Source organism: Mandrillus leucophaeus, unplaced genomic scaffold, assembly GCF_000951045.1.
Source record: "Mandrillus leucophaeus isolate KB7577 unplaced genomic scaffold, Mleu.le_1.0 Scaffold60, whole genome shotgun sequence".
In the NCBI taxonomy this organism is placed as follows: domain Eukaryota; kingdom Metazoa; phylum Chordata; class Mammalia; order Primates; family Cercopithecidae; genus Mandrillus; species Mandrillus leucophaeus.
Genome location: NW_012106475.1, coordinates 1,521,195 through 1,534,903, shown reverse-complemented (window position 1 = coordinate 1,534,903; position 13,709 = coordinate 1,521,195). Strand labels below are relative to the sequence as shown.

General features: G+C 40.6%; 1 protein-coding gene across 1 annotated transcript in view; it reads right to left on the bottom strand.

The window, feature by feature from the left end:
* The window catches only part of WDHD1 (WD repeat and HMG-box DNA binding protein 1), a 94,844-nt gene that overhangs the window by 65,987 nt on the left and 15,148 nt on the right, over nt 1-13,709 (bottom strand). The window contains exons 3-7 of the mRNA XM_011999691.1: nt 8,099-8,210; nt 4,694-4,845; nt 2,677-2,788; nt 2,388-2,438; nt 1,370-1,465 (exon numbers count right to left, since the gene is read on the bottom strand). Of these exons, the coding sequence (XP_011855081.1) occupies nt 1,370-1,465; nt 2,388-2,438; nt 2,677-2,788; nt 4,694-4,845; nt 8,099-8,210 (523 nt within the window). The remainder of the gene's footprint in view (nt 1-1,369; nt 1,466-2,387; nt 2,439-2,676; nt 2,789-4,693; nt 4,846-8,098; nt 8,211-13,709) is intronic.

Below are 13,709 nucleotides of genomic sequence, written 5' to 3'. Positions count from 1 at the left end.
CAGGGTTTTGCTCCATTGCCCAGGCTGGAGTACAGTGACAAGATCATAGCCTACTGCAGCTTTAATCTTCTGGGCTCAAGTGATCCTCCTGCCTCAGTCTCCCAAGTAGATGGGACTACAGGAATATGCCACCACACCTGGCTAATCTTCATTTTTTTGTGTAGATAAGGTCTCACTATGTCACCCAGGCTGGTGTCAAACTCCTGAGCTCAAGCGGTTCTCCTGCCTCAGCTTCCCAAAGTGCTGGGATTACAGGCATGAGCCACCACACACAGCCTGGTATTTTATATGTGAATGTTATCAAAACTATAGATTAATTTAGGGAAAAACTGACATCTTTATTTATATCAAAAATTCCTTTCTAAGAGTATATGTTTCTATTTATCCAAGTCTTCTTTTACTTCTCTTGGTAGCATGTTAAAATTTTCTTTATATAGATCTTTCACATTTCTTATACATTTAACCTGTTACTGTATCTTTTTCAGTGTAACAGTAAATGCATTATTTTTCCTACATACTTTCTAAATGGCTATTGTTTGTATACAGGATAACAATCCTGTATTTGTATAACAATCCTGTATGCAAACAATTTTGCTTCCAGTTATCTTACTAAATTTTCTTATTATTAGTAATGATTTTCTTCCCCAGTTCATTTTCTTGGGATTTACTCATATACAAACATTTCATTTGCAAATAATGAACATTCTCTTTCTTCCTTTCAAATTTCTCATATTTTTCTGTTGTCTAACTGTATCAGTTAGTACCTCCAAAATGTTAGGTACTAACAGTGAGAGTGGACATAATAAAACTGTCTCCAGAGTTGTTCCATTAAGCATGAATGTGAAAGAAAATATAAAATTCATTAATTCATGCAAAATTTATACTTTAAAATGAATCCTGATAAAGTTCAAATGTTTCTTAAAGCATTTCAATACTAATTATTTGGCTTGGTACTCTAAAATTTATAATCCAAATTTTTAAAAAGTGACAATTAAAAAAACTATTTTTACATTCAAAGTTGAAAAGGACTGAATAAAACAAAGGTTAAAAAATAAGAATCATGCCAGGCACGGTGGCTCACGTCTGTAATCCTAGCACTTCGGGAGGCCAAGGCGAGTGAACTGCCTGAGCTCAGGAGATCGAGACCACCCCGGGCAACACGATGAAACCTCCTCTCTACTAAAAATACAAAAAATTAGCCGGGCATGGCAGTTTGCGCCTGTAATCCCAGCTACTCGGGAGGCTGAGGCAGGAGAACTGCTAGAACCTGGGAGGCAGAGGTTGCAGTGAACCGAGATCGCGCCACTCCAGCGTGGGCGACAGAGTAAGACTCTGTTTCTAATAAAAAATAAAAATAAGAATCTCTTACCTTCCCACTTTTTGGCTGCCAAGCAAGTCTGCAGATTGATTTTGCATTTATCACATCGTTGCATTTTTGTAGCAGTGGCCAACTAATAGCACATGTCTAATTGGTAAAAAAAGAAAATGTCTTTCCCTTTATGAAAATTCCTCCCCCAAAATATATGCAGAACTGAATATATTTAAATGCTTCAAATTAATATATATCTCAGAAAAATGCAACTTAATGTACCTTAATTATAATACTACCTGATAAACCTAAACTGCTTTAAGTCCTTCAAAGATATGAAAAGTACAAATCTTAAATAACTAGAGTATTTTCTGTGCAGAATAAACAAATGATATACTTACTGAATAATCATACACACATACACAAAACCCCAATATGTGAAATTCTTAGAATGACTACAAAAAAAAAATTCAAAGGTCTACTATAAAATGTTAAAGTGTCAAAGTCGGTTCTTTTAAATAGCTCAAGAATGAAGGGAAGGAACTGTGGATATTAAGGCATTATTTGTGGAGGATATTTCTTTAGTCAATTACATTCATATTCTCCCTAGAAATGCCAAGCCATCTCTGATTGTCTTGGGAAGACTTAACTGTTCCCTCTGCCAATCTGGAGAACACCTCATTTCGTACCTCCTTTAAAACCTTTATTAGGCTGCATTTGAACAAATAGTATATGTGACTCTCCAAATCAAGTGTGACCCATAATTTTTTATCCCTAACTGTCTAACCCAAGGCCCAACGCATGGTCATTACGTTACAAATATAAAATAACTGAATTTATTCCCTTCATTTACAAAACTTAGAAAGTTAAATATAAGATTATCATTCCCCTTGTGATTAGGTACAAATACAATTTACTTTGACACTAGATTACTGTGGACTTCGATCACAAAAAGTATTTAATGGTACCAAAGAAAACTCTAAAGAAAAGCAATTATTAATTTGGTCCAGTAATATGACATATAACAATTTATTACAGGAATAGGCAAAAAACTTTAAATTTAAATTGCTGAGTTTACCTGATCTGAAATTTGCCACACTCTGACAGATCCATCACAACTAGCTGATGCCTGCAGGAATAAACAACACATTTCTCTATAGTCATAGCCATAATACCACATGGAAAGTGGTTCAATTAATTAAATCAAAAAGCCCTTTTATCAACTGGGTGAAATTTCCTGCTAACTCTCTTCCTGAATAAAACAAAGGTTGAAAAGTTAGAGTTAGCAGAAAATTTTTTAGATAGTAGGAAATATATTTTTAAACATATTCAGGAAAAACACAAAAAGAGAAGGAAAAAAGAATTACCAGAAAGATGTCCTTAGGATCAAAGGAAAGACTTAAAACAGGGGCATCATGTCCTCGAAATGTTTTCTGTTGGCTGCTATCCATCACATCCACAATTTTGACTAGAAAATCACTAAGAACAAAAAGAGTAACGCAAATGAATAAATGCTAATACAAAGGCCTCTCCTAGGCCGGGCGCGGTGGCTCACGCCTGTAATCCCAGCACTTTGGGAGGCCAAGGTAGGCGGATCACGAGGTCAGGAGATCGAGACCATCCTGGCTAACACAGTGAAACCCCCGTCTCTACTAAAAATACAAAAAATTAGCCAGGCGTGGTGGCGGGCGCCTGTAGTCCCAGCTACTCAGGAGGCTGAGACAGGAGAATTGCTTGAACCCAGGAGGCAGAGCTTGCAGTGAGCCGAGATCGCGCCACTGCACTCCAGCCTGAGTGAGAGCAAGACTCTGTCTCAAAAAACAAACAAACAAACAAAAGAAAAAAAACACCTCTCCTAAAAGCTATGATCCAAATATTTCTTCCTCTTCTTTTTTTTTTGAGATGGAGTCTTGCTCTATCACCCAGGCTGGAGTGCAGTGGTACGATCTCCATTGCAACCTCCGCCTCCCGGGTTCAAGCAATTCTCCTGCCTCAGCCTCCCAAGTAGCTAGGATTACAGGTGCACATTACCACGCCCAGCTAATTTTTGTATTTTAAATAGAGACGGGGTTTCATCATGTTGGTCAGGCTGGTCTTGAACTCCCTACCTCGTGATCTGCCCACCTCAGCCTCCCAAAGTGCTAGGATTATAGGCATGAGCCTGTCCAAGTATTTCAAAATCACAAGAGTAAATGCTGTAATTTCTTTATAGCAGCTTATAAAATTTGGCACCCAAATTTAATGACTTACCTTTTAGTTTTGCTCTATAAATATGCTGAAAACACAAGTCAAGATTTCCCATTATGCTAAAATACAAACACTTCCTAAATGGCTTCTTTAGTTACATCTTAAACTTCTATTATTTGCTAATCTAATTATAGCTACAACCATTTTTAAAAGTACTATACCTTTCACTTCACCTCAGCAATTCAACCAATTATATTGTTTTCCTATGACAAAGAAGCATCAAGAGAAACTCCAAAATATTCTAACTATATAGTCCAAGTTCTAACTAAAATAATTTTTTTTTTTTTTTGAGATGAAGTTTCACTCTTGTCGCCCAGGCTGGAGTGCAATGGCGTGATCTCAGCTCACTGCAACCTCTGTCTCCCGGGTTCAAGCAATGCTCTTGCCTCAGTCTCCCGAGTAGCCAGGATTACAGGTGCCCGCTACCACGCCCAGTTCATTTTTGTCTTTTTAATAGAGAAGAGGTTTCACTGTGTTGGCCAGGCTGGTCTTGAACTCCTGACCTCAGGTGATCTGCCCGCCTTGGCCTCCCAAAGGGCTAAGATTACAGGCATGAGTCACCATGCAAGCCCTAAAATAATTTTTTAAAATTTTGCATCAAGCTATGCTTTTGGTATTATAAAATAGGCCATCTGCAGAGCAGTAGGTTTCTTTTCTTTTTTTTGGGCGGGGGACAGTGTCTTATTCTGTCACCTAGGCTGGAGTGCAGTGGCACCATATTGGCCCACTGCAACCTCTGCCTCCTGGGTTCAAGTGATTCTCCTGTTTCAGCTTCCTGAGTAGCTGGGATTACAGGCACTCGCCACCACACCCAGCTGATTTTTTGTATTAGTAGAGACAGGGTTTTGCCATGTAGGTCAGGCTGGTCTTGACCTCCTGAGCTCAGGTGATCCGCCTGCCTTGGCCTCCCAAAGTGCTGGGATTACAGGCGTGAGCCACCACACCTGGCCAAAGCAACATATTTCAATTCAAAAAGAAGCCCAAGTTTATCCTCAAAAACCTTTACTAGATAAAAGAATATATGAGGAAACAAAAAACAAAAAATTAAGTCACAGTCCTGAAAACATTACCCTGAAACAAATAAACAAGGCCTTTTGTTCTAACATTATTTCCTTTTCTGATGTCAAAGAGCCTTACCTAGATCCAGCAGCAATTTTAGCACCATCCCCATTAAAGACCACATGGTTTGCATTTGTAGTGAAGCGAGTCAATATACCATCTGGAACGCCTTCAGGAAATGTGTGGACTTGAATAGTATTATTAGAAACTGCAGTGACCAATTTTCCATTCTAAAAGAAAAATTAAGGTAAGAAACATTAGCAAAACAAATCCAAATGACTGGGAGTCTCTCCATAGATAAAAATCTGGCAAAAAAAAACAAAACAAAACAAAAAAAACCTTAAAAATGTAGTTCATATCGAGAAAAATTATCACTAAATATACAACTTTGCTGGAATGTGCATTAGCAAGAAAAATTTGCTAGCTTTAGAAAAATTAATTCTACCTTCAGCAACCAATCTTATAGCCTCTAATTTTTCTTTTTTTCTGGTAAGAAAAATATTTGAATAGTACTTTTATGGATCCTAAGTGTTATAAAAATGAAGAAGACTCGAGAGAGCTTTTCAGAGAAAACAGAGCTAGTCTCAAAATGAGAAGGCATCAGAAGGCATGGCCACAATAGTCATTGCACTATGTTTCCACAACAAAATCATTACATGTCTTTTTAGAGTAAAGCCTAAATGCAGAATCCACGCCAGAAACTGGAGTGATATACCTATAAGGCAAGGAATGTTAAGAATTGCCACACCACCAGAACCCAGAAGACAGGAATGGAACATATCCTCCCTCAGAGTCTTGGGAAGAGCCAATCATGACGACACCTTAATTTCAGACTTCCTGCCTTCTGAACTGTGAGATAATTTTCTGTTGTTTTAAGCCACCAAATTTGTGGCAATTTGTTATAGCAGCCTTAGTAAACTAATATATGTTCACTGATCGGAAAAAAAATGACAATATGAAAGTATTGGAGCTGGGTGTGGTGGTTCACACCTGTAATCCCAGCACTTTGGGAGGCTGAGGCGGGTGGATCACGTGAGGTCAGGAGTTTGAGGACCAGTTTAGCCAACATGGTGAAACGCCGTCTCTACTAAAATTACAAAAAAATTAGCCAGGCATGGTGGTGGGCACCTAGCTGTGTGGGAGGCTGCGAACCTGGGAGGTGGCAGCTGCAGTGAGCTGACACCGCACCACTGTACGCCAGCCTAGGCAACAAGCATGAAACTCCGTCTCAAAAAAAAAAAAAAAAAGGTCGGGCGCGGTGGCTCACGCCTGTAATCCTGAGGCCGAGGCAGGCGGATCACGAGGTCAGGGGATTGAGACCATCCTGGTAACACAGTGAAACCCTGTCTCTACCAAAAATACAAAAAATTAGCCAGGCGTGGTGGCTGGCGCCTGTAGTCCCAGCTACTGGGGAGGCTGAGGCAGGAAAATGGCGTGAATCTGGGAGGCAGAACTTGCAGTGAGCCGAGATCTGCCACTGTACTTCAGCCTGGGTGACAGAGTAGAGACTCGTCTCAAAAAAAAAAAAAGTATCCTGAGCAGAGGGTAAGTTCCTTATTTTATGAAGTAATCTCCATTAACATTTTGGGGTTAAGTCTTCTTAATTTTGTTATATTCGTGTGTGTGTGTTTGTGTGTGTGTGTGTATATATGTATTTATTTATTGTAACAAACATAAGACTACACTATATTAACTGTTCTGAATCTCATTCTTTTTCGACTTATTGTAAACTTATTTTCAACTTATTATAAATATCTTTTCAGATGAAAATAAATAGAAATACCCTATTTTTATAGTAGCTGCACAGTATTCCATTATATGGCTCTACCAAAATTTATAAAATAACTTCTCAATTGAAAGACCCTTCAATTGTTTGTAACGTTTGCTATTATTATGAATTGCGCTTTTACTAATATCCTTTTCCACATAAACTTGAAAATAGCCAAAAATGACTGTGTCCATTCCAATTTTAATATATGGTATCAATTTGCTCTAAAAAAAAAAGTTTCTCACTTATATATCCAGACACTGTGTGTGATAATATTTACTTCTCAAAGCCCTCACTATTACTGGGATTAGCAATATTTTTTGTCCTTGCCAATTTTATGGGGGAAAAAAATCCAATTTTAAAATTTGCACTTCTTTGCTTACTAGTAAGATTTAGCTTATATTTAATGTATGTTGGTCATTTATGTTTTTTCTTCTGGGAATGTATTTTCCAATTATATATGATCATTTTAAAAAGAATATCTAAACACCATCTAATCTACCTTAAATGCGTGGTTTGGAAAAAATATGATTCTGTGGAAAGATTTTTCTACCTAAACACAATACACTCAAATTAAAAGTCATCATGAATGAAAAGCTTAGGGGTTTATACAAACTTAATTTCCAAAGTCCTTCTGAATAAGTCTTCATTCTCCAAGTAACCTACATCTCATTCCCATATTTGCCTTACATAAAACATCAGAAACATATATGAATATATATTGGGAAAGTTAATGAAACATTCCCTTTTCTAGAACAATTCCTTAAGTTATCTGAATCAGTAGGTGTTTTAGTCTGTTCTGTACTGCTATAAGAATACCACGGATTGGGTAATTTATAATGAACAGAAATTTATTGTCTCTTGATTCTGAAGGCTGGACACTACAAGACTGAGGGGTTGGCATCTGGCAAGGGTCTTCTTATTGCATCATCCCATCTTGGAAGAGTAAAAAGAGGGCAAGAGGGAGAGCAAGAGGATCAAACTCACCCTTTTATGATGAACCCACTCCTGAGATAGTGGCATCAATCCAATCATGAGGCCAGAGCCCTCATAGTCTCAATACTTCTCAGTAGACCCCACCTCCCACCACTGTTATGTTGGGGATTAAGTTTCCAACACATGCTTTTAGGGTAACACATTCAAACCACAGCAGTGAGCTAAAACCACTACTGAGTTTTCCCTTAAAGGAAAAAAGGGAACATTTAAACTGTTCTTGAAAGTATTATTTTCCTGCATTTATTTTAATTGGTTCACCATTCATGTCCATTAATCTCTTCTAATAAACCACTCAGAGTTTACCTTTAAAATTTTGGGGTGGTTAGGTATGGTGGCATGCACCTACAGTCCTAGCTACCTGGGAGGCTCAACTGGGAGGACTGCTTGAGCCCAGGAGTTTGAGACCAGTCTGAGCAACATGGCAAGATCCCATTTCAAAAAAAAAAAAAATTGGTGTGGCAAGTTACGGCATTATCATGCATTTAAAAATATTATTTCATGAGATAAAAAAAGCAAAGGTATATCTATATTCAAAAATATTTTTTCACATCCCTCAAAAAAAAATTGGTAGGGCAAGTTATGGCATTATCATGCATTTAAAAATATTATTTCATGAGATAAACAAGGTATATCTATATTCAAAATTATTTTTTTCACTCAAGCATAAAAATCACATGCCAGTATCATTTCATATCAATTGATATAACTGTTTTTACTACCTTCAAAGCACATGAATATGCCTTTTCTCCAACATTAATGAACTTAGGATCATCATCATCCAAGTCTTCCCAAATCCTCACATCACCATCACTTCCACAAGTCACAATAAAACTGTGAAGAAAAGACACAAATTAAAGTCATCGGGCATGGTGTCTCATGCCTATAACGCTAGCACTTTGGGAATACAAGGTGGGAGGATTGCTTGAGGCCAGGAGTTCGAGACTAGCCTCGAAAATACAGAGAGTATCTATAAAAAATTTAAAAATTAGCTAGGCATGGTTACGTGTACTTGTAGTACCAGCTACTTGGGAGGCTGCAGTGGGAAGATCACTTGAGCCTGGGAGGTCAAGGCTGCAGTGAACCATGATGGCACAACTGCAGCCTGGGCAACAGAGCAACTCTCTATCAAGGTGGGGGGGAAAAAAAAAACAAGTCACCTAGTTTCATACATATTAGTTTTTTGGAATGCTACCTCTATATTTACCACTTTTTCATAAAATGAAGACATTAGCCAGTATTTTTTCTCATTTTATACACATAAACCTTAAAAATAAAGTGCTAATTTTCTTCTATAAAATAAAATATGAGTTTAATACTCTAGTTCTTCTTTGGCATAAAATTCTAAAATTGTGAGGCAGAGTCTCATTCCGTTGCCTAGGAAGTAGCACGATTACAGCTCTCTACACCCTCCGCCTCCCAGGCTCAAGCGATCAACCCACCTCAGCTCCCCAAGTAGCTGGGACTACAGGCGCATGCCACCATGCTGGTTAATTTGTTTATTTTTTGTAGGGACAGAGTCTCCCTACATTGCCCAGGCTGGTCTCGAGGTCCTGGGCTCAAGGGATCTGCCTGCCTTGACCTCTCCAAGTCAAGGGATTACCGACATGAGTCACCATGCTTGGCCAGCATAAAATCATTTATTTGTAAGAATGTAAGATAGATGGGCATATAATCTCTGCAACAATACGGACCGTATCTTCCTTGCCCACCATTGTATCCCTAGCACCAGTCAGTCTCTGACAGAAACCTTAATATTTGTTGAATTAATAAATGAATAGATGTGTGAGCTCAACTATCCAAATATGTTTCAAATAGCCATCTGTATCTATTTTATTTTAAACTTCTCATCTTCCAAATGCTTTTACTCATTTAGTATGTGCCCTATCTATATATATACAAAAAAGTAAAAACAAAATATAACTTATGTAATAAAAGAGAAAAATAACATATAATAAATAGCAAAAAAAAACTATACAAAGAGTTGTGGATGTTCCAAAGAAAAAGATTAATTCTCACCTGGGAAAACCAAAAAGGTTCCTAAGAAAGATGGTATTTACACTGGGAAGTCAAAGAACAAGTAGGACTAGATATGCTAAGACTGGTGACAAGGGCAGTTCCAGAGAAAATCACGTGAACCAAAATAGAGTTAACACAGCACGGGGGAGTTTACCTGGAGCACACAAGCCAGGAAAGGAAAAGGAAAATGAAGTCTAGGTCACTTATTTAGAATAATCTTAATGCCAGAGTAAGGTGGTTAGACTGCCTTCTATAGGGAGTAGACAGGAGGACCACAAGTCTCATTTTGCCTGGGATGCTCCTGGTTTATCTGTCCAATCGGCCTGGCATTTGTCCAGGAATTTTCACTTTAAAACATATTGCATCCGGAATTAGTTGGTTCTTGGTCTCGCTGACTTGAAGAATGAAACCGCAGACCCTCACGGTGTTAGTTTTTAAAGATGGTGTGTCCGGAGTTTGTTCCTTCAGACATGTCTGGAGCTTCTTCCTCCTGGTGGGTTCGTCATCTCGCTATCAGAAGTGAAACTGCAGATCTTCACGGTGAGTGTTACAGCTCTTAAAAGCAGCATGGATCCAAAGAGTGAAACAACAAAACTTCCACAACGTGGAAAGGAACTCGACCAGGTTGCCACTGCTAGCTCCAGCAACCTGCTTTTATTCCCTTACCTGACCCCACCCCCATCCTGCTGATTGGTCCATTTTACAGAGAGCTGACTGGTCTAGTTTACAGAGAGCTGATTGGTCTGTTTTGACAGAGTGCTGATTGGTGCATTTACAATCCTTGAGCTAGACAGAGTGCTAAAAGGAAAAGTTCTCCAAGTCCCCACTAGGTTAGCTATATACAGAGTACCAACTGGTGTATTTACAAACCCTGAGCTAGACACAGAGTGCTGACTGGTGCATTTACAATCCTTGAGCTAGACACAGAGTGCTAGACAGAAAAGTTTTCCATGTCTCCACTAGGTTAGCTAGATACAGAGTGCTGACTGGTGTATTTACAAACCCTGAGCTAGACACAGAGTGCTGACTGGTGCATTTACAATCCTTGAGCTAGACACAGAGTGCTAGACAGAAAAGTTCTCCAAGTCCCCACTAGACTCAGGAGCCCAGCTGGCTTCTCCTAGTGGATCCTGCACTCGGGCTGCAGGCGGAGCTGCTCGCCAGTCCCAAGCCTCGCCTGCATTCCTCAGCCCTTGGGCGGCCCTTGGGCGGTGGATGGAACCGGGTACCAAGCAGCAGGGGGCGGCACCCGTCGGGGAGAGTCGGGCCGAGCTGGAGCCCTCCATGGATGGGGGGCTCGGACATGGCGGGCTGCAGGTCCCGAGCCCTGTCCCACGGGAAGGCGGCTGAGGCCCAGAGACAATTCTAGCGTACTGCATGCAGGCCAGCAGTGCTGGGGGACCCCGCGCAACCTCCGCAACTGCTGGCCCGGGTGCTAAGCCCCTCACTGCCCTGGGCCGGCGGCCCTGGCCGGCCACTCCGTGTGTGAGACCCAGGCCGGGGCCGTGCCCGCCAGAACTCGCACTGACCCCTGAGCGCAGTGCACAGCCCTGGTTCCCGCCCACGCCTCTCCCTCCACACCTCCCCACAAGCAAGCAGAAGGAGGCGGCTCCAGCCTCGGCCAGCCCATTGAGGGGCTCCCAGAGTGCCGTGGCGGGCTGAAGGGCTCCTCAAGCGCCACCAGAGTGGACGCTGAGGCCGAGGAGGCACGGAGAGTGAGGGCTGCTAGCACAGTCACCTCTCAATATTAGTATTAGTTGCATCAAAATTGGCTAGGGTGGAGCCTGACCAACATGGCGAAACCCCAACTCTACTAAAAATACTAACATCAGTCAGGCATGGTGGTGTGCACACCTGTAATGCCAGCTACTCCGGAGGCTGCGGCATGAGAACTGTTTGAACCCAGGAGGCACAGGATGCAGTGAGCCGAGATCGCACTACTGTAGCCTGGGAAACAGAGCGCAACACTGTCTCAGAAAAAAAAAAAAAAAAGGCTAGGGTGGGTTTGGCAGACCTCTTCTTTGTACTTCCAGCTTCTGCCATGGTCTCATTTAATATAACACACATAACACATGGTTAAATCTGTAAAATGACTAGTGATAAACTATCTCCCCTTTCCCTACACTTTCCTGATGCAATGTAACTAACAAATCCTTTCAGTGCCAATATGTCAGTAAAAAACGGAATGAATTCAGACATAAGACCCTAGGGATAGCTACTTCTTTCAGTCCCAATGGTGATGAGAGAAGTATTTCACGTTTCTGTTCCGATGGACTTTTTTTTTTTGAGACAGAGTCTTACTCTGTCTCCCAGGCTGAAGTGCAGTGGTGCTATCAAAGCTCACTGTAACCTCCACCTCCTAGGTTCAAGTGATTCTCCTGCCTCAGCCTCCCAAGTAGCTGGGACTGCAGGCGTGCGCGACCACACCCAACTAATCTTTGTGTTTTTACTAGAGACAGGGTTTCACCATGTTGGCCAGGCTGGTCTCAAACTCCTGACCTCAGGTGATCCACCCACCTCGGCCTCTCAAAGTGCTGGGATTATAGGCATGAGCCACCACACCCAGCCTCGATGGGCTTCTTGGTGTATCAGCAGGTGCACTGGAGATGTACAAAGTTATAGGTGCCAGTTGGTGGGACCAATGGAAAATTATAGTGAAATATAGTGAAATTAATAAGAAATAAAGGCAGAAAATAGAGTTAAGCAGTCTTCTAAAGAGCTTTTAGAGTAGTCTGAATGTTTTTCTAAATGGTTTTGTCCTTTATTGTATCAAATAACTACATATTAATTTTATTGATTGCTATGCTTTTTAAATTTTGGGAAAAAAATAAAAACCAACACAACCCTTTCAGTGGCAACGAGCTAAAAAAGTATATCAAGTACATATTTAATAAAAGATTAAATACTAAATTTCTGCTCAGGAAAGTTGATAATGAAAATATAACTTGAATAAAATGTTAGTTGACATTTACCATGGGGCTATAGTGACACTATAGTGATAACACCAACCACAGGAAAATTAGAAGAGAAAAAAGTCCCAAAGAAGAATCAGTATCTATTCAAGTTAGTAGTTATCTTAAGAAGGCTGCCTGAAAACTGTGATTCTACTCCTGCAGAAGGTGAGTTTATATCTTGTGAAGCATGATTCTTCCTAAGAACTTAGTGCTCTCCAAAACAACTTTCTGAGGTGATGAAAATGGTCTATACCTGGTTACTGAGCAATTGTGGCTAATGTGACAGAGGAACTGAATTTTTAATGAAGTTAACCTTAATTGATTTAAATCTACATAGCTGCATGTGTCTAGTAGCTACTGTATTGGACAGTGCAGCATTAAAAGAAATGTCAGTTGTTCTAAAATAATTTTGTTCACTTTTCATTCCAAGTTTTCTGGTCCTAGCATAAAAAGCGAAGTGGGGAGGCTGAGGCGGGCGGATCACGAGGTCAGGAGATCGAGACCATCCTGGCTAACACGGTGAAACCCCATCTCTACTAAAAATACAAAATTAGCCGGGTGTTGTGGTGGCGCCTGTAGTCCCAGCTACTGGGGAGGCTGAGGCAGAAGAATGGTGTGAACCCGTGAGGCAGAGTTTGCAGTGAGCCGAGAATGCGCCACTGCACTCCACCCTGGGCAACAGAGCGAGACTCCGTCTCAAAAAAAAGAAAAAAAAAAAGAAAAAAAGCGAAGTGACTGTTACTGGGTTGTCTCCATTATCAAAAGAAATTTTGGATGAGATCAGGTGCATTCAGGGTGGTATGGCCATGGACAGCAAAAGAACTTTCAAACAGTTAAATGATAAAAGTATTATATCAATGTCATCAGGAGTTTTAAATAGAAAATCACCCATATTAATTCCAATAATAGTTTAGTTTACTCTTCAGTTCATGGAAACAAAGTAAGTCTGGAAGTTCATTCTGCTGAAAGTGAAATATCTGACATCATTGGGGATTCTATGTAAATTTATTTGAAAAGTTTAACACCAGTGATAAAATTCTTAATTTTTACAGTAATACAAATACAAACTTTGGCAGGAAATAGAGTTAAGCAGTCCTGTGAAAGAAGGGCTTTCGCCGGGCGCGGTGGCTCAAGCCTGTAATCCCAGCACTTTGGGAGGCCGAAACGGGTGGATCACGAGGTCAGGAGATCGAGACCATGCTGGCGAACAGGGTGAAACCCCGTCTCTAGTAAAAAATACAAAAAACTAGCCAGGCGAGGTGGCGGGCGCCTGTAGTCCCAGCTACTTGGGAGGCTGAGGCAGGAGACCGGCGTGAACCCGGGAGGCGGAGCTTGCAGTGAGCTGAGATCCGGCCACTGC